This window comes from Gadus chalcogrammus, chromosome 16 (genome assembly GCF_026213295.1).
Source record: "Gadus chalcogrammus isolate NIFS_2021 chromosome 16, NIFS_Gcha_1.0, whole genome shotgun sequence".
Taxonomy (NCBI): Eukaryota; Metazoa; Chordata; class Actinopteri; order Gadiformes; family Gadidae; genus Gadus; species Gadus chalcogrammus.
In genome coordinates, this window is record NC_079427.1 from 25,933,575 (window position 1) to 25,959,881 (window position 26,307).

The window sequence follows — 26,307 nt, forward strand, 5'->3', positions numbered from 1 at the left end:
CTGCCTAGGATACAAAAAGAGGGAGGAGTGAGGCCAATTAGCGATGTAAACCATTGGCATTGAGCTCATCTTCATCCACAGACAAACACAGACATACACATACATCCTTCCGTTATACTGTAAGTGTGCGAGAAGCTTAACACTCTCTCGGACACGGGCATCAACATCAACCGCTGCGCAGTCGGTAAAATAATGTAGCGAATAGCAATTCGCACACGAAGGGGATCATGTGGGTGTGCATTCTTTCAGACATCCATGATTTGGAAACGTTAGTATTTACGGTAGTTTACCTGTGATATCACTAAAAGTTCGTATCCAGACTTTAACAGTAACGATACAACTGCTCACACACCATCATGTTATCCCGGAAATTAAATAACCATTGATGACCATGAATAAAGACTGAAATCCACAGTTAACTTTTTCAGTCATTTTGTATTCATCGTTAGACATATCGTGATGTATCGTTATACGAATGTCTAACAATATATATATTATTGCAGAATCGCTGTGTCGCGATATCATCTGTATTGCGTATCGTATCGTAAGGTACCCTGTGATTCCCACCCCTGTTCTTCAGTCAAAGTTGCGTTGCAGTCAGGGGCACTCGTTTAGCTGAACGGCAATAGGAGTACTGGGATTTCCATCCATGTACGGCACTCTGCGTATTGTGTTCTGCTCGACCGCACTGCTCTGACTCAGAGCGCTGGGCAGTCAGTTATTGATGCTGCATAATGTATCTTAAATATCGGAAATGTATTTAAAAAAACATCAACGTGGCAGATTTGAATGTGTTTAGTATTAATGTAAATATAAAATGATGGCTTTGCATAATACTATTGAATTACATAATTTTTCCAGTTATATGGCTTATTCGTTTTGTATCTTTTAAGCTGGAGATTTTCATTGCTTCAGACCACAAAAACATAACGATATTTGAATTGGGATTAACACCATTATCCCTGTAGTTGCTGGCATATCATTATGTACCTTCGAGATACACAGGCCCCCTGTGCATGCCCTTGTTTTGGTAGCATAGGCGCTCCCAGACAGATTCTTGCTTAGCATGCAGAAAGCGTTGATAGTACCCTGGGATTGCCAATGGGTGGCGGTAATTTGGCAAATCCTCCCGATATCTTTTATAGCACCTTTTGGACTGTGCCACGGCAATTCTATTTTTCTTATCGTCTCTCTGGCCGTAGGTGATGGAGACAGAGAGAATGATCTACCTAGTCACAGAGTACGCCAGTGGAGGGGAGATCTTCGGTAAGGCAACACTTTATCCCTTTGTGTATTTTTTTTCTTCATAATTGTCCACATCAGGGCTCCCCCCAAATCATGTCATAGTTTCACTCCGCTACCATGCCCCACCCTCCCCAGCGCCATGATCTAATATTTCCAAATAGCTCTGTCAGGATGCAGAAAAGTAAAAAGTACACCTTTGGTGTAACTTGGAAAAGTATTCAATGTCCATGTCACTGATGTGTCTCAAGCATGGCACACCAGTGTGGTTGAATCTGTCAAGGTTTTTTTTCTGAGCAAGGTTTTTTTTTTTTTTTTTTTTCGCTGTAGACCACCTGGTGGCCCACGGACGCATGGCGGAGAAGGACGCCAGGAAGAAGTTCAAGCAGATCGTTGCGGCGGTGCACTTCTGCCACTGCCGCAACATCGTCCACCGAGACCTGAAGGCCGAGAACCTCCTGCTGGACCACAACCTTGACATCAAGATAGCAGGTGTGTGCGTGTGCGTGAACCCAATCCCAGATCCCTCCCTGGAGCATTCTAGGGTCCTTGAAGCCAGCTTAGGACAGGACAGTTGTGCGTGTCGAATGCGGCATATGTATGTTTCTTAAGATGCATGCTTAACTTGGCGTTGGCGGTGCAGCGTGAGGACGTTCAGCAGTGTTGCCAGATTGGGTGGTTTTTTTCAGCCGGATTTGGCTACTTTTGGAGGACGTTCAGGCAGTGTTACCAGATTAGCCGGTTTTTCCTTCTCTATTGGGCTACTTTTAATCAGGCACTAACTCTTGACTTTATTTGTTTCCAACCATTTTAACATTTTTAAATGATGTGCAAGTTTACATTGTTTACTCAATTTAGATTCTCCCATTTAAAAATCGCTTTATCATGCTCTGGATCAAACCCGCTGCACAATGACTAACAGCCTGATTGTTGGTGACGATGCATAGATGTATGCCTACAATGGGCATAAATAGACTTAACCTGATCAAATAAATCTGAATACAAATTAAATACAATTTGAAGCGTGGCCAGCCATACCTTTCAACACTCTTTTGTTTGTTATGGAAACGTTCACCCTGGTTTTGCAACTTGAAGTCCCCTTAAAAAGGGGAAGCCGCCGAAAAATACATTCAAGATACAAATCAAAATTTATTTGAACATTCGTGGTCTACTGTGCCTAATAGATGCGTCTCTCTCTCTCCCTCTCAGACTTTGGATTCAGTAACCTGTTCTCTCGCGGCCAGCTGCTGAAGACCTGGTGTGGCAGCCCCCCCTATGCTGCTCCAGAACTCTTCGAGGGCAAAGAGTACGACGGGCCCAAAGTGGACATCTGGGTGTGTTGACGTTCTGCAGATAAATGCTAATGGACGGCATTTAGACAGCGCTTTTCTAACCAGTGGCCACTCAAAGCGCTTTACCGTATTGCTCAACATTCACCAATTCATGCACGCATTCACACACTGACGGCGGTGTCCCACCATGCAAGGCGACCGCCAGCTCGTCGGGAGGGTCTTGCTCAGGGACACCTCGACACTCCGCTAGGAGGAGCCGGGGATCGAACTAGCAACTCTCCTGTTGCCAGCCAACCCGCTCTACCTCCTGAGCCACATGCAGCCCCAAAAGATGGCAACTTTGCCTGTGTGTTCCCCGTCTCTACTGTTTTGTGTGATTTGACCGTCAGTTGGTCAGCTTATAGGTCGGAATGAAGCGGCCACCGATTATTGACAGGTTGGGTACTTTATTCTACCGGAATCGTCGCTTCTTTACTAGACACACACGCTACCGCTCGCTCTCCTCGCTCGTCCACTCACTCGCTGATGTCACTCACACACAAACACACAATCGCTACTCGTAACACTAAGCCTCGTTATTGCGATGTTCATGTTAGATGTTCATGTTTTTTCCCATCTATTGAAAGTTAGGCTATTAAACATGTTGCATTCTATACGGCCTGATTATGTCATTATTTAAGCTACATAGCCTAATAAGAAGCGCTAATAGGATATTTGACTAAACCACGAAACTAGTTGAGGGTTCTTGCCTACCTGCAAGCATCCTCCAACTGCAATCTTTCGTTATTTATTTATTAATTTAGCTTTACTTTAATAGTATTCTTTCTGTTCAAATCTGTTCAGTGTTCCAAATTATTTGTTATTAAATGTTACATTAAGTTAATTGTTATACAAGTGTTGTTTAAATAAAATGCTTTTTCAATTTAAAAAGATCGTGGGATGTATTGAACCGTGGGTCAAAAATCGTGATACAAACCGAATCGTGAGTTGGTGTGTCGTTACAGCCCTACTTTTAACAAGTGTGTGCTAAGCCTCGGTAGGACAATTGGAATGGAAGTATGGGAGTTGGCTGGGGTTGGCTTTGGGATGCTTGGCTTGACGTTTCCTTGTGTGTCTGTGTCCCAGAGCCTGGGAGTGGTGCTGTACGTTCTGGTCTGCGGCGCGCTGCCCTTCGACGGCAGCACCCTGCAGAACCTGAGGGCCCGCGTGCTCAGTGGCAAGTTCCGCATCCCCTTCTTCATGTCCACAGGTGGGTAACATCCCCTTCTTCATGTCCACAGGTGGGTACCATCCCCTTCTTCATGTCCACAGGTGTGCTTCAGTCAGGCTCCTCAGGACCAGAGTATTAAAAAGGGGGTTCATACAATTGGAAAAAAAGCAATTGAAGACATTCTAACACGATTACACAATTTTAAATGTTAGTGGAAGTTTGTTTTTAGACGCTTGGCTAATTTTAACTTGGGTTCCGTAGCAATGACCTCTATGGTTATCGAGCTATTGTCTAAAGGTGTTTGCTCACGGTCGGTGAAGGTTGTTGTTCAACGTGTCTAATCTTTGTTGGCTTAGGCCAACATTCTGAAGTTGGGTGTTGGTATTTGCCTGGGAATAGTGCAAGCACCTTTAGTCACAGTTTATTCAAGTTCAATTTGGGATTCAGCACAGAATGCATCATGCTACTGCTTTTATTAGACGCTAATAAGATGCCAGCCAAAAGGTATATTCACTGTTACAAAGTACCAATACCAACTATTACAGAACGGCCTATATCTGTGTCTTAAGATAAATCTAACTTGGCCATGCGTTTCGCAACATCGTCAAAATAAAATGTTGAACTCGAAAATTGTGCCTGTCAAGTCTCCAACATGCGTCCATGTGTTGTTTGTGCCAGACTGTGAGTACCTGATCAGACACATGCTGGTGCTGGAGCCCAGCCGGCGCCTGTCCATGGAGCAGATCAACAAGAACAAGTGGATGAGGCAGGGAGACCCCGACCCCGAGTTTGACAGGGTGGGTGTGTGTGTGTGTGTGTGTGTCTTCCGTACCCTCCCCCACACAACCAGACAGGGGCATTCTGGACTCTTCACCTTGTCCCGTCTAAATCATTCCCTGTGCCCCCACCCCCGTCCCGCCCCAGCTCATAGCGGAGTGCGAGCAGGTGAAGACGGAGAGGGAGACGGAGCTGATCAACGAGCAGGTGCTGATCGAGATGTCTGAGATGGGGCTGGACCGAGAGCGCACCCTGCAGGTGGGTGGCGAAACATACACACGTCTCAAAGGTCGCTGGCAAGAACGTCCTGTCCGCTTTGGTTTCCTTATTCGACTTACATTTAAGACACACGGCATGTTGCATGCCGTGTGTCTTAAATGCAGTTACTTTGCGTGGCAAATCGATTTTTGCACAGAAACAGACATTAAAAGTCAGAACAAACCGTCCCATTATGCCTCACGGACGGCACTGAGGTTGTGCTTCTGTGTTTGTGATCACAGTTTGCAGACGGATGAGCCTCCAGTTGTTATTACCCTGTTGAACCAGAGGAAAAACAAAGCTGGTTTTTGAACATGGCCAGCCCCTGTGGCCTTTCCTTAGCAATGACCCATTGAGGGCAAAATCTCTTTATTTGTGGACTCCCAAAGAGAAATATCCATCAGAAGTGTGTCAATAAACGCTGAGTGTCTGAGGAGTGGCCTGCCACCGAACCTTCTTCCGTGGTCTTTCTCCACTATGGAGGTTGCTGCTATTGCGGCATACCAAGCTGTTGTTGGAGATTCATCATGTTTACAACTTCTCAACCAATCGCGAGTGAGCATGCTGACCAATCACGGCAGAGTGGGCTACTCGGGAGGGGGTCCTCCTGAGAAGCAACGTTTTTAAAGACACTTAAATTGCTTTTGCAGAAATGAACAGTGTGTGTATAATAAGGGGTATCTCTAACATATATGCATGTCACACTATTTTAGTAGTACCCCCAAATGAAATTATTAACTCTAAAAAAGCATGATATGGGTTCTTTAACGCGTGCCCTGTCCTCTCTCTCTAGTCCCTGCAAACGGATGCGTACGATCACTACAGCGCCATCTACAGCCTGCTGGCCGACCGACTCAAGAAGAACAAGACCCTCCGGGTGACCCCGACCACGCCCCGTCCCATCGGCTACCCCCTCGGCGGCGTGCAGGTAGGCGCCTCGCTGCCATGGAGGTCTGGAGACGTGTTTGTGTTGTTTTGTATCAAGCAAACTACTGTAGGCTTGCATAGGGGTATGCATACAGTTGATGAGAAAACGATGGGGGACTTGGGTTTAGATATCTCACCACCACCATATTGACATTGGAATGGTATTTTATAAACATTGTGATTAAGAATACAGCCAACTAAATGCGTCCTATTAAGGTTGTCTCTGTGTGGATTTGCGTTTGTAAAACTACAGTCTAAAGGATCCTGGGTGTGGGGGGTGTATTCCAGTGAGCCACCAGCCATCGCTTTGAGGAGACTGTTTGCCACTTCATCTTTGCCATCCTGTGTGTGTGTGTGTGTGTGTGTGTGTGTGTGTGTGTGTGTGTGTGTGTGTGTGTGTGTGTGTGTGTGTGTGTGTGTGTGTGTGTGTGTGTGTGTGTGTGTGTGTGTGTGTGTGTCCTGCTTGCCCTGCAGACGGATCAGCAGGGTAATCCAGTTAGCATGACGGTGCCCCATGTGCAGCTTATCAACCCGGAGAACCAGATCGTGGAGGTGAGTCCGTCCGCGGTGCTGTAGGGGACACCTTCGAGCCGGTCGTCATTCGGACGCCCGCTAGCAGGCAGCCCTCACAGAGCGCCAGCAGCCTTCGCTGCTGTTGCCGTCAGTCAGTTGCCATGGCGACTGCAATCCCAGAGACCATATTGTAGATGAGCGTTACACACAAGCTCCCAGTAGCGCGCCATCTGGTCTGGCAGTGTTAGTTTACTACTGTTGTATAGTGTGTGTGTGTGTGTGTGTGTATACAATCTTGCACGCACGCACACACACTCTCACACACAACACTTCAGAGCTGACTCACATGTGTTATGAAGTGACGACATGCATGAGCTCTCTCTGCATTGCGGACGGAGTCGTACTAGCACACCGGGACACTGACTCCAACACATAGCAGCGTCAGCAGAAATGACATTTGGGCAGCAACCCGACTCCCACTCGGATGTGTCCGCACTCTCGTACCCATCGCCCCTGTCAGAAGCTCCAGTGTTTGAATTGTGCATGTTTCAGACGGACGGCAGCATGGCGCTGGACAGCGACGAGGGAGAGGAGCCGTCCCCTGAGGCCATGGCGCGCTATCTGTCCATGAGACGGCACACAGTGGGCGTGCCAGACCCCAGGTAACACACACACTTATGCGCGCGCACACACACGTTCAGGGCGGGCACATAATGGTGGCCACACGGAGCGCTTTACAATATTGCCTCACATTCACCAATTCCTGCGCACATTCACACACTGACGGCGGATTCAACCATGAAGCCAGCTCGTCATCGCAGTCCGGTTGAGGCTCAGGGACACCTCGACACAGCGAGGGAACGGACTAGCAACCTTCCGGTTATCAGCCCTCCCGCTAGGGCTGGGCGATTAATCGATTTTTTATCGTAATTCGAATGAATGGTTTAGGATATTTTTTTTAAAAGAAAATCGATTATGAGATAAAAAGAAGAATTGCATATTTTTTTTCCTTCTTTTTTTTAAGGTTAAATATCAACATGGCAGCATGCACTGAAAATAGTGAGTGTGTAGAATTTGCTCAAAGTCTATGGCAACCAAAAGCAGCAGCACATCAAATTTATTACAACATCTTAAACTGAGGCAGGCAGCAGAGTAGGAGATGTGTGTTATTTATTTAACTTTTGTTAATCATTGTTGTTCTTCAAATATTTTTTGTTTTTTTCACTTATAGAAAAAAAAAATAGATTAATATCGATAATCGGGTTTGGTTTGAAGAAATCAGAGATTTTATTTTTAGGCGATATCGCCCAGCCCCACCTCCCGCTCTACCTCCTGAGGCACATGTTGCCCCTCATGGTTCCATGGCTGCTGCTGCTGCTGCTGCTGCTTCCTCCCCCCCAGTGTTAACCTCCTCTATGGCCTCCTGTCTCAGGGCGGAAATGCAGGATGAGCTCCAGAAGCTGCCGCCAGGCTTCCCCCGAGGGGTGGTTCCCCAGCCGCCCTTCCCCTCACTGACCCCCAATACGGGCCACATGCACGCCCTCATGCCCACACAGAGCCTGCAGCCCACGCAGCAGCTGGAGTACAAGGTAAACCCTGTGTGTGTGTGTATGTGTGTGTGTGTGTTTAATAGTTTGTGTGTGTGGATGTGGAATCGTGTGTGTGTGTGTGGATGTGTAAATGTGTTTAACCGTTTCTGTGTGTGTGCGAACTTCAGAGAGATACAATATTTGGTATGTTTTAAAGACTACACTTTTTTTAGACATTATGACCATCTAGGTTTCAACATCGATCACAAAAATAGTTCTCAGAGGTCATAAACGTAGACATGCGGGCCGAGACCCTGGTCACCTGGAGGTGTTCAGACCTTTCCTCTGAGTGTATGACGTCCTCACCTCCGCTCCCACCTCCGTCCTGAACCCCCAGGAGCAGTCACTGCTGCAGCCCCCCACGCTGCAGCTGCTCAACGGCATGGGGCCGCTGGGCCGGAGGGCCTCCGACGGAGGGGCCAACATCCAGCTCCACGCACAGCTCCTCAAGAGGCCCCGGGGCCCCTCGCCGCTCGTCACCAGCCCGGTGAGTGCTCTCCACTAACCCTAAAATGTTACACTTATTTTACTAAATATGAACGCATCGTCTGGACATGCATACACTCAGGAATACAAACATGCATTGCAACTGAACTCCAAGGCTTTAACGAGTGAGGGCGATGTGAAGCTCGTCGTCAGGAGTTCTCTCCTGCCCCTGAATCAGTGGGGTTGAATCTAAACCTCTCCCTCCCTTCACCACCCCTTTCTCGTGGACTCAGCACCCCATCCCCGCCGTAGCCCCTGTGGATGAGGAGGGTTCGGACGGAGAGCCAGACCAGGACGCAGTGCAAAGGTAACCGGCGGCAACCGGCCAGTGGGGCATGGCTTCTGTGTTGCGTGAAGGGGTGTGGCTTCTGTGTTTTGGGTGAAGGGGCGTGACTTCTGTGTTTGGTTGGTGACGGGGCGTGGCTTCTGCTTTTGGGTGGTGAAGGGGCATTCTTTTGAGTGTGGTCAAAGCTGGACACTTAGGAACGCCCAGAACTTCCGATATCACAGATTACAAAGAAGTTTAGGTTGAGAATGAGTTGGGTTGGTTTGATCTAAAACGGAAGCAGACACATTTGAGTTATGAAGTAATTAATTTCTATCATGTTTGACAGTGCACTAATTATTTCAACTTGTACACAGCAGCAGATCAGAAGAGATGTGTAGTCTATAGTTACTCTTCAATCCGTACCTGTTAAACTGTGAACACATTTCATCTGTCAGTTTGTTTTGGATATCATGGTTCTCAGGCACACGCTGTTAAACAACACAACATACCGGGGAGCCGTCGGGACTCCAGGGACCAGGCCAACATTTCTCATTGTGTAGTGTTTGTCCAGGCTTAGGCTCAGGGCGCTACAGCAGCCAACAGGGTTGGAGCGGCAGGTTGAGGTCAGGGCATTCCCAGGTGGTCCTCTTGAGACAGCACCTCACTTCAGCTCGCCGGGGGCCCACGTTGCTGGGTGTAGGCGGCTATAAGCCGCAGCGCTGCTACCTTTTTTTGCTGGGGGAGGCCAGCATTTTTTTCTTGGGCGCTCACCCTCCCCCCTCTCCCTTTCTTCTACCTCTACTGGCTTCTTTCACCTTATCTTTTTTTCTTCTTTTATTTTCTTCTTTTACAATCCCAATCTGAATCCGCAGATTAATCTAGTCGTCCTTTCTCTCCGATTCTGGCTGAAGACCTTTTTGATCCTCTATCAAACCAAACGGTGCCGAGTTGCGGCCTGTGCGCGTTCTCTTCCTTTCTCGCGTGGCTTTGCTAACCCTTAAGCTTGCACAAACAATCCATTCAACAACAACTCGATTTAAATACTCACACACTCTACATCTGGGTTCTAGGTGGGCGTTTTGGGTGGGGGTGGGGGGGGGGGCGGGGCTGGGGGTCTTCACCCATAACAAACCTCTCCATTTGTGTGATTCTCATATTACCTGATTGGCAAAACACTGTATTAACTATAATGACACCATTGGCAAAATTGGAATAGGGGGGGGGGGGGGGGGGGGGGGGGGGCATTTCCTGTTTTCCCCGACTCTTGTCAGCCAATGAGGACAGAGAGCTGACCAGCGCTGCTTCCTGTCTCCAAACCCCGCCCTCCTCCTCCCTCCCTGCGGCCCAGGTACCTGGCGAACCGCTCCAAGCGGCACACGACGCACGCGCTCATGAGCACGGCGCACGGGGAGCCCTCGGCCGAGCCCCAGCGGCCCATGGGCCCCCGCCAGAGGGTGGTCTGGGCCTCCGACATACACACCCGGTGAGGGGACTATGGCCAGCTGTACTCGCACACCGGCTCCTCTGAGGGCAGGGACACCCCACCCACTCCACAGGTTCACTAGACGCCCGCTTTAGGATGTTCACACATAACCACGCAAACACACACAACACTCACTCACGGACACGACTTTATACAGAACACACAGCCGACGTCTGGTCATCTGCCGGGGGGGCACGCACACATAAACTACACGGGGGATTGTGTTCGAGTTTGTGTAACGAAAGGAGGTGTGGGACATCACTCCCTTCCCTCATCAGGCTTTAGCTTCAGGGACACCCCCCTACCCATCGGATCAGCTCTCTTTTTGAAGCACAATGCTAGTTCCCGGCTATTCCTGCAGCGTCCTAAATCCCTCCGTCTGTGCAGCCGTAGCCACGCTGAGCTCTGCCCTGACCGGTTTCCCTGTGTCCGAGCCGTGTCAACAAGACCTTTTCCAATGTATTGTTGTGTTCCACAATGATGGGCACTCGCCACTCATTACCCTTTTGTTGATGGTAAGTATTTTCCACACAGGGCTTTGCCAACAGACGCAGTAGGTGCTTTTGTTGGTTCTTAGTGTTTAAACAAAGCTTTTGTTGGGGCGTGGTTGAGTTGTGACGACATGGTTTCATCCCAGGGCTTCGAGTTCCTGCTATACATCACCGGCCCTTTGTCTGGTCGACATTCCAGCCTAGCTCAAGGACAGTTAGGAAAATCACCCTCATTTTGTAGATGCAAAATACACCGGAGAGAAAGTGGCTGCCACCGACGGCGGTGGGTTTAGTTCGGCAAGTCCCCACATGAGTCAAAGTCAATATTGTGGGTTTGCATATCTGTGATATTTAAAGCATTGTGTGTCATCTCTCCGATCCAATTGGGTTAATTTGGTATTATGCTGACATTATGCACGACAGCGACGATGGTTAAAAAGGGAAAGCGAGGGGATTTGAGTCTCTTGGCTACATAATCGCATGCAGTGAATCTGATGTTTCTATTCCAGCACAGGATTCATTAAGAGTCATTGTCACACACTTGATTTATCGACCAGGATGCTCACTGAACTGCAAAGTACTGTTGTGTTGTTTCTCTTTGGAGCCGTGGAGCGGTATGATATTCAATAGAGCAGGCAGTTATGATCTGCAATGGGTCCGTAGATATGGAATTGTGTCAAGAGTAAAGAGATAAGACAATATTCTTAAAATATTTTAGACACAAATAGTCGGATTGTCTTGCGTTTCCCTGGTGAGTGTGAGAAACACGGCCCAGGAAATATAGCTGTTTCTGGGCTCTCATGACATCCAACGGGAAGCGGATGAGAAAGGCCCGTGTTGTTTAAGTCTGGGATATGGACTCATTGATATTCACCTGGTGGACCGGTTGGGTAGGGCTGCTCTAAAGTAATGTTTTTCTTTTGTGTTTTGTCTGTCCTCTGTGTTCGTGTATGGCTGAACACATCTGTCAACGTGGACACCTACCTGTGTGTGTGTGTGTGTGTGTGTGTGTGTGTGTGTGGTCCGCCGTGTGGTGGGTGTTTGGTGTGTGTGGATGCATATGTCTGTACCCCCGCCCGTCTCCCCCCTAGGTCCAGCTACAAGGACTGCAACACGCTGCACCTCCCCATGGAACGCTTCTCCCCCGTCAGGCGCTTCTCGGACGGCGCCGCGACCATCCAGGCCTTCAAGGCCCACCTGGAGAACAGCAGCCTCATCCGCCAACTCAAGCAGGTCGGTTCTGACACTAGGCCCGTTCCAGAGACATAGACTCGGGATCCCTGAGGACCTCCAGGGGCCAGAGCTGGTGGCTGCGCCAATGTCCACAGTTGTGCCGTACCATGTAAAGAACGATGCCAAATGACACCAAGAAAGTGTAAACTAAGTCAAACGTGTCGGATGTGAAAGAAGATGTGACTTTTTTTTTTTTGCCACAAAATGTAGAGGCATGTGATATTGCGGAAAACGGATGGCTGGTGCTTTGGTTTGACAGCGAGGAGCCAGACTGATGAGTGGTTTAACTGAACTGTTGACTGACCATTTACGTTAACACAGGCTGATCGGCCTGCATGAAGGAGCTCGGAAAGTCGGTCACTCAAGATTTGTGTATTCATAATTGGACGGTTAAAAGAGGATTACAAATAATTCTTGAGGTGTAGCCCAAAGTTGCCCTACTACTAGTCTGTGGACTAGGCTATATATTTGCTTTAACGAAGAGACAGAGGCCAATTTAAACGTGGGTCCTAGTCTTAGATTTCAGCGTCTCAACACCTAAAGATCAGCAATATTTCTTGTATTTGCATGATGAGATGTGGTCTGCGATTGATTCGCGTTGGTTCTGCTCTAAGCTCTGGGTTGGCGTGGCGGCTGCGTGTTTGTTCAGACAGCAGTGAGACTAGTGAGCAGGGTCAGCAGAGGCCACGTCTGAGCTCCTGTATCAACGACCAATCAGTCAATCTGCCGTCTTATTCTGCTTGGGTTTTCTTTGCCAATCCGAGGTCATGATCTCAATTTTCAGAGAAAGCCTTAGTGATGGAGCCAGCCAACTGTGTTGGAAAGAGCAAGGAATGGCAGCGAAACTGCATTTTTGCCAGTGAACGTCTCTATATGTGGTCACATCATGAACTGTGGTCAACTACATTTTAAAATGTATCGTGACCTCATCTTTGCCAGACCTGTAGCCTCCCTGTAAACGAGACATATATGTTTCCTCTAGGTCTGTAGGTCTTTTCCACTGCTGGGCCTTACCAGACTGGAAGGATATGTACAGTTTTCCAATGTCCACTGAACAGTTTACTGCCGATGTGCCAGTGGTGATTCCAGCTCCTGGGCTTTCCATAGTACAAGGTGTACCACCCTTGCAACATTGGTGGAGCAATGGTTGATTGGTTGAAGTTGATATTAGGGCCCGACCGATTCATCGCCTGCCGATTTAATCGGCCGATTATAGCCTTTTTGAAAATAATCAACATCTGCTAAAAAGACGCCGATTTTTTTTAATTTTTTTTTTATAAATGTTATTGCGCTTAGTATCCTGCAGATTGCGCTCCTACCCGCCTGGCTAACTAACAACTTTAGCTGGAGTAAAAAAGAGGAGATTGAACTTTACCGTACAACATGAAAGCACGCTCGCTCAGGCATCTGCGCGCTCACCTCACCAATGTACACAAGACGCGTTGTTTGAGCATGTTGTGCCTGTTTTGAGCATGTTGTGCCTGTTCTGTGCCAAGGCCATGTTAATTTGTTATACTGTAGACTCTAACGGTGAGACCATACTGCTCAGCACGCACGTGTTAGTCACTGCTCACGAGCGCAGCACATTGGGAGTTAGTTATTTATTTTACATTTTACATTACACTCATTTTCGACTGTAAATGTATTCTAAAACACTCAAAGGTTCTGCATTCAATTCACATATTCGTCAAAAGTGTTTAAAGTATATTTAAGGTATCAAAAACTACGTTTTATATGCTTTTTTTTGTTCGGTTTTTAATCGGCCGATTAAATCGTAATCGTAATTTTTCTCTGAAAATAATCGGCATCGGCACTCAAAAATCAATATCGGTCAGGCCCTAGTTGATATTTTCTTGTGCCCCAAACAGCAAAACAAACTGCATTGCTTCAGTTTGTACATGTAGCATGTTTTGGCCTTCTTTCCCCAAGAAAAGTACAGACATTTGTCTACATGCTGAAAAACCAAGTTATTTTGGTCTGGCAGCCTGTAAATAGGATTTTACCTTGACTTCCATTGTTAAATTAATTTGACTAGTCATATAAATATCTCGTTGCTTTGGGAAGTTAAAACCATCCATTCTGTAACCCCTCAACACATGAATTCTTCGCGACTCTTTGAGCAGACACGGTGGCTCTGTAACCGGTTGGAATTGGACAGAAATTAGGCTGGTGGTTAAATGTCGACCCCCAACGCTCCCGACATGGGGAATCCAACAGAATGTACTAATTTTGTTGGAAGCGTCTGAGAGGCACGGCGTGATTAAAGACCTGTTTCAGCACACGCCTGCATTCTGAATGCCCTCACCCCTACGCCGGGGGGCTTCGAGCCTCCACACTGTTCTGATTCCTCATTTGAAAAGCCAGTCTTCTGGTGGTGGCTGTCGGTTCGTGAGAGAACAAAAAGAGAACAAAAGCGATGGAGCCGTTTATTAACAGTGAATATCAATGGGTCAATTAGAAGCAACAGTCAAGGCCCTGTGTTGCGCCAGACCACTCCTATTGGCACTAGGGCTGGGATAAACGATTATTTTTTTAAACGATTAATCTAGCGATTATTTTTTCGATGCATCGATTCATCTAATGATTCATTTTTTCAGTCCGATTCGATTTCGATTCGATTATCTCCTCATGAATTGACTAATAGCAATTTATACATGTTGATTTACATATCTGAATGAAAAAATATGAATTCCTTAACTTTTCAATACATGTTTATTGCCTTTAAATTCCAAAATAAAAGTGCAAAGTAATAAATTCTTAGAATTCTACGGTGCTCGGTCATCTGCAGCTGCTATCGAGTGGCGCCTCTTCAGGTGCTGGTGAATTGCCGTGGTGCTAGAATGGAAAGTCATCTCCATTTTGCAAAGACGACATATCACGGAATCGTTTCCTTTCACATTAAAGAATTCCCATACTTTAGAGGAACGAGTGCGTGGCGCCTTGCACTTATGAAAGTCTGAGGAGCCACTCGCGTTGCAACTACGCTCCGGCGCCGCCCATCTTTTTTTAATCCACGCACATTTTTCACGACGTCGACGTCAACGATTACGTCGACGCGTCGTCCCAGCCCTAATTGGCACGGGTGTGCTGTCACACAGTGTCCTCTCTATCGGTCAGATGACTGCGTGCCAGCTGTGTAAAGGCACCATGCTTTCACTAGTGAAATACCCTGCTTAGAGCTTAGTGTGCCTAGACTTCCAATCCAGGTTTCAATCGGAGCAAGACACGCAGCAAACGACAGGAGCGTTAAGCTGAGGATAATTGCTTTGGGTCATCCCTGGTCAATGACGTAGAGCGAGGTACTCCAGGGTCTGCTATTACGTGGTCAGAGCAGTGTGTTGGTCGCGTCAGTCCGACCGCCAGGGCGATGTCATGAGGTGACGCATTCACCCGTAGAGCGTCACGCACGGTCTGAGTGTCACCTGACCTTGACACATCTATAATGCAGGGAACATTCACTAGTCTGTGCCAATCACGTTGGAATCAAATTGAAAGGTTTATTGAGGTTTAGCGTCTGGATTTAAAGAGCATGCATGTGTTTTCAGTTCCAATATGTTGAAACGCATGAAAGACCTCTATTTTCTGTACTGCTGTCATCTGGTTCTCACTGCAGGCCTCACTGATGAGAACTGAAATAAAGAAAACTGAACTGAAACAGAGGGGGTTGGAATGCTGATTAAGAATGTGTATCCATTGCAAGTTGTCTTGACTAAAATTGTTGTCACATAAAGGCAAACGATGACCAGGTGCACATCTCGACAGTCCGCAACCAGGATCCAATTAGGAATTGAAGTCCGTCTGTGATGAGGCTCACAGACGACCTGGGCCCAGGAATCCATCACAAAGGATGACCACGGACACATGTGGAATAACCTAAACAAAAAGCCGAGAGCTGAGATCTAAACGTGTGACAGTTCTTGTCCATCTTTAACTACGGAACTCGGAAACGGCATAGGAATCAATGAACCTTGTCCAACGTTTCTATTGAGAAGTGGCCGGTGGCATAGGGCAGGAAACACTATGATCCTAAGCACGCTGCAACGTGTGGATCAAGACCCACTAAGATACAGTAGGTCTCAGTTCTTGTGTATTTTAGATGAATATTTATCAAGTTCCCCAATGACAACACTGCCAAGTTGACTGAGAAACATGTGTGACCTGGGAACCGTCTCAGGGGTCTGGGGGGCCTGCGTGCCTCATGTAAGAGAGTTAGATCTCTCTTCTGCTAGGCTGCTGTGTGCAGATTGCACACAGAAGCGAGGAAACCTGCCACTACTAAACTTATCGGAAGTTAGCAAGGGCCAGCTTGTGGACAAAGGCAACTCATGGACATCGGGGATTCAGCATACCGAAGGCCCAGGGCTTGTACCTTCCACCTGCAGTACTGGGCAGGACGGCGTTCCTGGCCCCCATTCCAGGGAGACTTCTGGCTTCTGGTGAAACGCACAGCCTACTGTGATCTGCAAGTATTTTGTGTGTCAGGCTTGGTGGTAAGATTCTCTCAATTAGTGGTTATCTCTGAACCGTAGTTCACTATTCCTGACTGTTTCTAGGCCCCATAGAGATGAGCGCTTTTCCACAGCTCTGAGTAGTGGAACCAGTGCCCACGCTTTTGTGCTTTTTTTCTCTGTCAACTAAACAGCTGTGTCGCCCTGCCTGTGCTCAGCTCGCAAATCGAGCTGCATGAGGCCGGTCGAGCGGTCCAAGAAACCATTGATCGTTGCGGAACGCATGTGCCGCACTACTTTGTTCAGTGGAAAAGCGGCATTTTGTAGCTAGCATTGTTACACAACTATGATGTCAACCCCTGGTCCAACTTCAGTGCCATTTTCCTTGTAAAATCCCCTTTGTACTGTTTATTATGAAGGAGGGTTAATGGTTTATTAACATATTGTGTGTGCATTTATAGAATTGCTTCAAATGTGTTGTGTGTGGCTTTGTGCATGAGAACAAACTCATCCTCAAGACACTTTAGGCACTGGTAATGTTGAGCCTGTTGATGGGAATTTGCCATTATTTAAACCATTAATCATCAAATTGAAAAAAAATAAAATAAAAAGGCATAAACAATTTGTAATCTGATTAGTAATGATGATGCATTTTCTTTCCCAAAATAACCCTGACAACAATAACACACACTCATTGTATGTTTTGGGGTTCAAAATGGGATATGAGTTTTAGACTCTTAAAGTAGAAGTAAGGCGAAGGGATAGTTTGAGACTTCATATCTCCTCATACATGTCTCTAAACCCAGAGAGTCATCTTCCTGGGGCAGGGCAGGTTCCAGTATTACCGGTACGGTGTGCCAGCTTGTACCGGGAAATTGTATAGAAACATACTGTACCGGGATATGTCTGTAAAGAATGTACAGAATGAAACCCAACTTGTATTGCATTAGAAATATGCAAATTATATTATGTAAAATAAGTAGTATTATAGTAATATGTTTGTTTCGAAACTGAGCAAACATGTGGGAAAAACGACAGCCAATAGGGAGCCACGCTGACTGGTTACCACAACAGAAGATATGGGGGGCCAAGTGGAAGTAGGATGGATTTCAAATCCAGAGTCCCAACTCACGCCGCAACATGTACGGTCGACTTTCACACCGTCTCCGTTGCTTCGTCCTTAGCTCTTTAGACGTTTTTGAAAAACTGGCATAGCATTGCCCCCTCTCGCAATGTTTGCCTGAGCTAAAGTCTTTTTACGTTTTTTTGGGATCGGGAGATGCATCCGGATAGCGCTGTAGGGGGATGGAATGGGTTAGTGTGTGGTGTGCTGTGATGGTAAAATCACTGCCTTCCATACGCTTACTGACCATAACAGTTACATTTATCTCTATTGGTATTTATTTTTATTTTTGAAATGTGTCTAGCGTGGGCCAGCAAGGCATTCCTCAGGTTCCACCTTTCAGCAGCTGGTTGAGTCGCGCGGGCGCCATCTGCTGGTACTGGTCAAAATACCACTTTGGTATTTTTTTAGTATACCAAACCAGTGGGGAAAATGTTCCCCCGGCCCAGCCCGACTTCTTACTCTCTGTAGGATAATGACAGAAGCGCCGTATTCAGGAACCTGTAGATCTTATTACCCAGAAGCATGCAGTACGAGGCGCCCCAACAGTCGGTTTAACACCAGTTGGCGGGCGGAGACCAGGGCAGATGTGTTGTGGCTGCAGCCCAGAGCAGGGTTCATCAGGTCAGGGAGATGTGTTTTTGACGTGCACCCTTGGAAGGCCTTGAAGCTTGGCGGGTCCAAAACATTTCTCACCTTGGCTCATGTCCTAATGGCCTAATGGCGGTTTAAGGCTAAGCTCTTTCAATCACTTATCGATTCACAACTCAGCTGAATACCTCAGCTGAGTGGCTGAGGTATTCCTTGTGGGAACTTCGTTTTGGGAAATTTTGCTCACAGTGATCATAGGACCATACTGGTGTTTATCCTGTCAGACACCGACAGTGTTATGTCTGGCTTTGTGGAGTCATGTAGGGTAGACAAAGTACAGGTTGATTAGAAGTGTTTGGTAAGATATGGTCAAGGTCGAAATTGGTTAAATGCTCAACATTCCTGTTTGGTTTCTCACGTGGATGGGTCAAAAAATATAATGTTATGAGTATAATGTTGAATGTATATTCAACATTTCTTTACTTTTTCTACCTTTTGACTGATCGGGAGATCCTTCCTTTTCTCTGGACAAAAGTCTTAAGTTTCAATATTGTCAATATCCAGGAGGAGGTGATCCCAAAACCCTATTGTAGGTTTAAGTCTAATCGTTGTTCTTGGTTATATGATATTCAACATAGTAATCAATGGCATTTTGTCACTGTCACCATAGTTTAAGGGCAACAAGTGTTAAACCCTTTGCTTTGCCAGTCTCCGCCAACAAGTTTATGACTGTTCTATTCTGCTCTGACATCCAGTCGTGTGGTTTTCGAACAAGAACAGGACTTGAGTTTATAAAAGTCTAAACACTGACGGCGAGAGGGTACGCCAAGCCACGGCGTGTAGACGTGTGGAACTCAATCTTGATGTTGCTCGCCACGTCCGGGAGAGGTTCAGCTTATCTGCCACTTATAGTATAAGGACACGTTGTGTGGGGCAATACAAACACTGGCAATATCACTCATCACTACAACGCTCATACATAACGTCGGTACTCGCTTAAAAGCAAAAAATTGCCGTGGATTCCAACAACAGTGATGGCACTTCCTCCTCCTTCCCCATGATGCATTCTCCTTCATCTCCTAGTGTTCACAGGGGAGCTGTAACAGGGGGTTCACTTACACTCTAAACAAATCTGTGTGTTGGTGAATGTGTATGCAGGAGTGTGAGCAGCTCCAGAAGATGTATGCGGGCCCGCAGGACGAGCGTTACCTAGAGCACACCCAGCACCAGCATGCGCTTTACCAGCAAGAGCAGCAGATCCTCCACCAGCAGATCCAGGTACCAGCGGGCCGCTGTGGAGCCTGGCAGTGGGCACAGGGGGGGTGGGACTCGATGGCAATACGGCGATAGATCGTCACCCTTTGACGTGCGTGCGAGAATCGATACACTTGCACAAAATATCAATGTAATATTTTTAGATTAAAAGATATCTATATTATTTCATTTTTATTTATTTTGCATTTTAATGCTTTATTCCTGAAGAGTTAAGGCAGGAAATATCGCCCCAAATATCGATATTTTAATTAATAAAAGAATGTGATCTAAACAGATTTCCCTGCTCCTCAAGGTGGGACTCAACACATGAATGAAGGAAACTTAAACAGAAGTTAACTAACTAAAGACGAGCAACTGAAATACTCAGGTCGGACCTTTAATAAAGACCGAAATCCAGCATTTTACCGTTTCAGTTATTTTGCGTTCATCGTTAGACATTTATCGTGATGTATCTTTAGAGGATTGTCTAACTGTTAGACAATACAGCGATTCTGCAATAATTTATATATTGTTAGACTATAACAATATATAAATTATTGCAGAATCGCTGTATTTCGCGATATTATCAGTATCACGGGCCATGTATTGCGCATCATGAGGTACCCGGTGATTCCCACCCCTAAGGCACAGTCGGGTTACTCGAAACCTGCGATCCTCACTTTCACTCAATGTTAATGTTTTATTGTTGTGCACATTTCTTTTCAGTCGCATGTCAACCTAAGTCATGTTGGATTGTCCGGTGGATTTGCTAACGTGACATTTCTCACAATCTTACAGGCTTTGTCGTTAGGTCACGGAGAGAGCCAGCCAATCCACCTCACCCACCAGCTTCAGAGGTGACAGAACCTGCTTTTGAAACCTGCTAGCCTTTAGTTAGGTGTTTGCTATTGGAGACCTGCTAGGATTAACTTACCTGTTAGCCTTTAATTACTAGTTACTGCTTGCATTTTGTCAGCTGCTAGCCTTCAGTTAGCTATTAGCATTTATTAAGATGGAAACATGATGATGTGCTGAGACGTTCTCCGTTACCCCTCAGGTTGCGCATTCAGCCCCCCTCCAGCCCCCCGCCCTCACATCCCAGCAACCACCTGTTCAGACAGCCCAATCAGAGCCCCCCGTCTGGCTCGGCGGCCATGATGCAGGGCCACGGGCCGTCCCCAGTGCAGTACCAGCATGCCACTCCCGCTCTCTACCAGGGCCAGAGCGGCAGCCCCCCGCCCACGGGCCTCAACAGGGTCCCCCTACCCACCAATCAGCAGGCGGGGTCAGGCCGCGCAGGGGGCCCGCTTCCCCCGGGGGTCTCCCAGCAACAGCAGGTTGGACCAAAGGGAGCGCTGTTGACACTCTTGTTATGTTTTGCACCATCATATAAGACTTAAGTTTTCTCTTTTATCTCTTTTAAATTAAGCTTGATATAATCGTGCAAATAAGGCAATGTTTGCAAATGTTTGTGTCTGCTGTGTTTGTGTGTCGGTGTCTGATGTGTTTGTGTTGGTGTGTGATGGGTTGGTGGCTGCTGTGTTTGTGTGTTGTGTGATGAGTTGGTGTGTGATATATCTGTGTGTTGGTTTGTGATATGTTTGTGTGTTGGTTTGTGACGTGTTTGTGTGTTGGTGTCTCACGTGTGTGTCTCCGCCCCTGAAGGTGACCATCCAGGTCCAGGACGTGGAGCTGGCGGGGGCCCAGAGGCAGGGGGCCTACCTCTCCACGCCCTGCGGCCACCGGGTGCTCGGGAAGCAGCTGAGCGCCGACAACGCCGAGATGCACAGGTGACCCAGACCGCCTGCTCCGGAGCCCCCCGACGTCTGCCGGGCACACTCTGATGTCTGGCTCATTGTTGTTTACTCTTTCACCTTTTTCATGTTTTTCGTTTCATACTCACTTTGCCCTGTCACTTTTTTATAGATTCTACCTCCTTTTAGGCCGTAGATGATTGTTTTCATGGACTTTGCCCTCTGTGCTGTATTCTTCGCTCTGAACTGCAACATTTTCCTGCCAAATCACATATATAACTTGAGCTAAACACAAATACTATGGAAAAATCCTATTGCATACATCATCACTGCAATACATCACAATATCCTACCCCCGGCGACGGCCACATCAGCAGCTCTCAGGGGTGAGTGGTTGGATGTTAGCGGCGTTAGTAGGTGAAGCTTGACGTCCCCCCCCTCTCCCCGAGTCCCTCTAGCCACTATACCCAGGAACACCTTCACATAGAGACTGGGGGCTCAAGGCTTCAGCCCAAGCTTACTGCTCTTTACGTGAATTTCTTGAACCCTGGACTAGACCCTGGCGTTGTCTTTGACGTGCGGTCAGTGCCCCGTTTGTAAGGGGTCGACCGAGAACTAGTGTAGACCAAAACCCTCCCCTGGTCCTAGATGGGATCTGAACATGTGCCGTGGTACTTGACGTTGTTCAGCCGGTACGATGATGGCTGACGGCGTGTTTCCTCCCTGCAGCCGCAGCCTCGGCCGCTTCTCCACGGGCTACGACCAGGCCCAGTTCAACCCCCACCTCTTCTCCGGGGACGCGGCCTCGCGGGGGGCCTCGGGCGTGGTGGGCTCCTACAGCCCCTACCTGCAGGGCACCCTAAACGTGCCCGGCCTGGAGGGCTACCAGGGCGGGGGGGTCGGGGGTGGCTACGGCAGCCCCTCTGCGCTGCAGCAGGCACTGCTCTCGCCCACCCCGCTGGACTACCGCCCGCCCCAGCACCACGTCACGCCCACCCTGCAGGGCCTGCTGTCGCCCCGCCACTCCCTGAGCGGGCACACCGACCCCCGGCTGCCCCCCCAGGACCTGGCCGCGCTGCTGAAGCGGCAGAGCCCGCGGCGCGGCTCGGCGTGCGCCTCCATCTCGTGCGGCCCCGGGCCCCAGGAGTACGAAGAGATGCTGCTCCGCCAGCTCGGCCAGGGAGAGAGCCTGGAGGCCCCGGCCCAGCAGGCTGCCCCGGGGGGCCCGCACTTCCACCACCTGCTGCAGATCCGCTCCCCGGAGGTCCAGCAGCAGCAGCAGCAGCCCCCCCAGCAGCAGCCTGGCCTGCCCCACTCTGAGAGCATGGAGGAGGACGAGGCCGAGGCGCCGGCCAGCTTCTCCCCCGCACGCGAAGGCCTTCTGGCCAAGACGGGGGAGGGCCACGAGCTGCTGGGCCCACCGCGGGGCGGCACCCCGCCCTACACCTCCCCCACACACAGGCAGGGCTTCATGAGGAGGGGCTCGACCGCCAGAGGTAAGGCCCCTGGGAACGGGGAGGCGGGGGAGACCTCCCGGGGCCACGTCAGTCTGATCCCAATGGGTTAAAGGTGACATATTATACCACCAGGTGTGTTGCAACGTCTGCTACAGTCCACTGGGTAGGCTGGTAGACTGATCTATCCGTCATACATTTCGGTGGACACACCCACATGTGATGTCAGAAGAGGCGGATTTTCAAAACGGCTTTTAACGGCTGATCACGCTCACACCTGGGGGTATAATATGTCACCTTTAACAGAAGCAGACCGGTCCCTCAGCGGTTCATCTGACTCATTGAAATTAAAGGTCCTTCAGGAGTTAGATGATCAACGTGTTTAAACTCAGTTGAGAATGAAGCGGTCACCGAGCGCACATACAGAAGATAAATGATATCAGTGGTGGAAGGTTATTCAAGGTTTCTTTCTCTTTTCTTCCTCTCTCACTTCTCTTTCTTTGTGTCTTTGTTCTCCCGCTCCGCAGAGCCTGAGCCTGAGTGCCGGCCCCAGGGACAGGCCATGGAGGTGCCCGACCATAACGGCGTGGGATACTCCAGAGGACCCCAGGCCGAGACCTACAGGTCCCGCGGGCACCTGCAGCGCCACCACACCATCCAGACCTGTGACGACGCCTACGTAAGCTCTCTCTCGCTCTGGCTCTGGCTCTGGCTCTCGCGCTCTCTCGCTCTCGCTCTCGCTCTCGCTCTCGCTCTCTCTCCTTCCCCCCCCCCCCCCACACACTGTTGCGTGTGGCGTCGATGATCCCCTAAGACACACACAGGAGTGGGGTCAAGTCAGAACACCACAAGCAAGAGCCTTAAGCTTAGACTGGACTTTTCGCTGTGTACTTGTATGTTGTTGTTGTCACGGTGCTTCAAAGCTCTATAACCTGCCATGTGAGGGACGTTCCTTTTAATTTGGAGTTGAGTTGGCAATGTGTGAAAAGCAGATCTGGGATTGAGCCAGGACTGGACACACGCGGTGAACCGGGGTTCTTGGCAGCCACAGACATCCATACTGTATTTGGTCCTAGAAGATTTGCTCACGGTATTATTTCCTCTCTCTCACGCTCTCGCTCTCGCTCTCTCTCCCTCTCTAGGACCAGACAGACCCCATGTCCGGGATGAGCCTATTGGCCGGCAAGGCACTGAGCTCCGCCCGCATGTCGGACATCCTGAGTCAGACGTCGCTGTCGGGCAGCCAGCAGCTCCACCAGAGGGAGGGTTCTGGTCAGTGGCACCAACACACACGTCTGGGCACGGGTTCATTTGAAAAGGGTTGTTCTCGTTGTCGTGTTATGCCAAATAAATAAATGTTTTTTTCTAATGCAAAAACCAGCAGCCATTGGTTGCGTATGTGTTGCCTGGTCATGGCAGTTTCCAGCCTGTCACTTTTGAATAAACTTGAAACGATGCCGTCACTGAGGGCTGAACAGAAGGGAATTTGGAAGAGTTGGAAAAAGAAGCGCATGTTTCGATTAGAAAAACTGAGCAATGTTAAGAAAATTCAATATTCCGACAATCCCAAATATGTTCCTGCGAGGAGGTTGGCAGTCCTTGGAGGGGGTGCATCGCTGCCCCCTACAGTTGACACTGGGTATTATTTTAGAAGGAACTGAGCATTGCGGTATGAAAATGCAACAATTAAGTGTGTGTGTGTGTGTGTGTGTGTGTGTGTGTGTGTGTGTGTGTGTGTGTGTGTGTGTGTGTGTGTGTGTGTGTGTGTGTGTGTGTGTGTGTGTGTGTGTGTGTGTGTGTGTGTGTGTGTGTGTGTGTGTGTGTGTGTGTGTCCGTCCCCCCCACAGTGTGTGATGTGGAAGAGGAGCTCCATGCGGCGGCCTGCTTCCCCTCCTCCTGTACCAGTGATCTGCTGAGCTATAAGCCCCCCGACCTGCAGTACAGTATGGAGCAGGCAGGGGTCTAGCACAGGTGCACATCCACCGCACACACACACACCCTTCAGAGAGGGGGATGCAAAGAGTTTACGAGCAGAATAACTATTAGACGCATTTCACATTTTGCTTGGCATTAAATTAGTCTCTATAAATGAACCCATAGCTATATCTTTATAGATGCAGTTAAAGATATGGATATAGGTAAATATGTACAAATAATATATAAATATTAATATAGATATATATCCATATCTATGTAGAAAGATGGACGACAGATATCAACATGCATTCCCAGCTGCCTGCTTGGGTTGGTTCCTGCTCCCAGTAACCCCTGTCCCGTGTGTCTGCCTCTGCTAGGGGAGGGTCCACCGCCATGTGAATAGAGGTCCATATCAGCCACCCAGAGTTGTGTTGACTTGAGTTGAGCAGCATCATGCCAAACCGCTATCGTCTGCCCAGAGGGGGCGCTCTCCGTCGGTCCGTCTTGTCTGTCTTTGTCCCCCACCCCACCTCTCTCTCCTGCAGTCGGCTCAAGGGGAGGAGAGCTGGGGTCGGCCCGGGCTGGGCCAGTCAGGGTTCGGTTTGTTTTTTGTTTACTTAGTATTTTTTGGGGGGGTGGGGGCGGGAAAAGCTGGGTCAGGTTTTAGGGTTCAACGGTCTCGGGGCCAGCCTCTTCTCCTGGCAGGTGGGCAGACGTTCTGTTTAGCTCCTACATTTCACACCTCCGCCAGACGTAGATCCATCGGGCGTCCCCCCCCCAACCCCAACCCAACCAACCGGCCATCGCCCCCTTACCTGCCGATAGCCGTCTGCCTGACTGTAACGCCCACAGCCGCCCCCCCCGCACACACACCCCCTCTGCACGCTCGCTTGACATCATGGCACACCTTGACGGCCCAAGGCCTCCCGCCGCGCCGACCAGGCCGAAACACGTTCAACAATAGACAGAGCAACGCCGCAGTCACCCCACTAGACGAGCAGGGGAGCCGGCCGGCGGTACCTCAAGACGGCCCAAAGTATTCAGTCGGTCTGTGCGGGGGCGTAGCGTGTTGTGGCGGGAAGAACCGTGGGGAAAGGTAACCAGGGTCTCTGGGAGGTTCTGTCTTATGCCTACACCCCCCCCCCCGGCTACAGTGGACCATTCCAGAGCAGACTGCATAGCCGACGAGAGCCTGCCTCGGAGTGGAATGCCCCACTCCACTGCGCAGGGTGGGGGGTGTAGTTGGTTTTGTTGGTTGATCTGAGGGAGGAGCTGTGTAGATGGGGGAGGGGGGGAGGGGGGGAGGGGTACAGCCATCTCCTAACGTTGAGTTCAGTGACATCGCACAGGACAAACCAGCGCTCTCATCAGATTTTTTTTTTGTGTTTTGTCTTTTTGTTTATTTTTTTATTTTTAATGTTCATTTTTATGGCTATGCCCATGTAGACAATATGGTCATCTATTGTTACTCTTATCTTATTACTGTTTTCTGTAAAACAAATTTTATTGTTATTATAATGAATATTATTATTATTATTATCATTATTATTATTAAAGGAAAAAAACAGTTCTGTGTTGCAAGCAAGACAACATCATTTTTTTCTTTGACTTGTATAATTCTGCACTTTTGGTTCAAGCGATCATCTATCGCTCCCTTTTTCAAACCTTTTCCCACTCCTGCCTCCCCACTCCCTCTCTCCTTGGCATTCCTCTCCATTCCATCCCTGTTTTCTACCCCCCACACGCCCTTCAACCCTGTCCCCCCTTACCACATGTCATGTGACATTGTATTGCATTGTGGGTAGTTTGACCAGACATTTGCCTTTTTCCTTGAACAGTGATGCCATGTATAGAACGCTACTGCAATTTCTGTATCAAATCCTTTCTTTATTGTATCTTTTTTTCTTCAGACGTTGATGAAGGGGCTTTTGTATTGGTATTGTTTAATTTTTTTGTCGTTTTTTTGCTTTTTTTCTTAATATTGAGATTTCTAGCCA

The 26,307-nt window shown here is 48.5% G+C and overlaps 1 protein-coding gene across 2 annotated transcripts in view; it reads left to right on the forward strand.

Moving 5' to 3' along the window:
• Positions 1-25,589, forward strand: part of sik3 (SIK family kinase 3) — a 46,579-nt gene extending 20,990 nt beyond the window's left edge. Inside the window, exons 3-25 of one of the 2 annotated variants that reach the window (XM_056611591.1) lie at positions 1,203-1,266; positions 1,573-1,734; positions 2,452-2,576; positions 3,660-3,783; positions 4,423-4,541; positions 4,669-4,779; positions 5,573-5,707; positions 6,181-6,258; positions 6,772-6,881; positions 7,652-7,808; positions 8,146-8,295; positions 8,528-8,601; positions 9,911-10,045; positions 11,628-11,769; positions 19,090-19,209; positions 19,984-20,042; positions 20,243-20,522; positions 20,851-20,975; positions 21,669-22,435; positions 22,921-23,072; positions 23,536-23,665; positions 24,241-24,364; positions 24,688-25,589. In XM_056611591.1, the coding sequence (XP_056467566.1) occupies positions 1,203-1,266; positions 1,573-1,734; positions 2,452-2,576; positions 3,660-3,783; positions 4,423-4,541; positions 4,669-4,779; positions 5,573-5,707; positions 6,181-6,258; positions 6,772-6,881; positions 7,652-7,808; positions 8,146-8,295; positions 8,528-8,601; positions 9,911-10,045; positions 11,628-11,769; positions 19,090-19,209; positions 19,984-20,042; positions 20,243-20,522; positions 20,851-20,975; positions 21,669-22,435; positions 22,921-23,072; positions 23,536-23,665; positions 24,241-24,359 (3,438 nt within the window). In that variant the 3' untranslated portion in view covers positions 24,360-24,364; positions 24,688-25,589. The remainder of the gene's footprint in view (positions 1-1,202; positions 1,267-1,572; positions 1,735-2,451; positions 2,577-3,659; positions 3,784-4,422; positions 4,542-4,668; positions 4,780-5,572; positions 5,708-6,180; positions 6,259-6,771; positions 6,882-7,651; positions 7,809-8,145; positions 8,296-8,527; positions 8,602-9,910; positions 10,046-11,627; positions 11,770-19,089; positions 19,210-19,983; positions 20,043-20,242; positions 20,523-20,850; positions 20,976-21,668; positions 22,436-22,920; positions 23,073-23,535; positions 23,666-24,240; positions 24,365-24,687) is intronic. The other variant, XM_056611593.1, reaches the window with a different exon arrangement.
• The last annotated feature ends 718 nt before the right edge of the window (positions 25,590-26,307 follow it).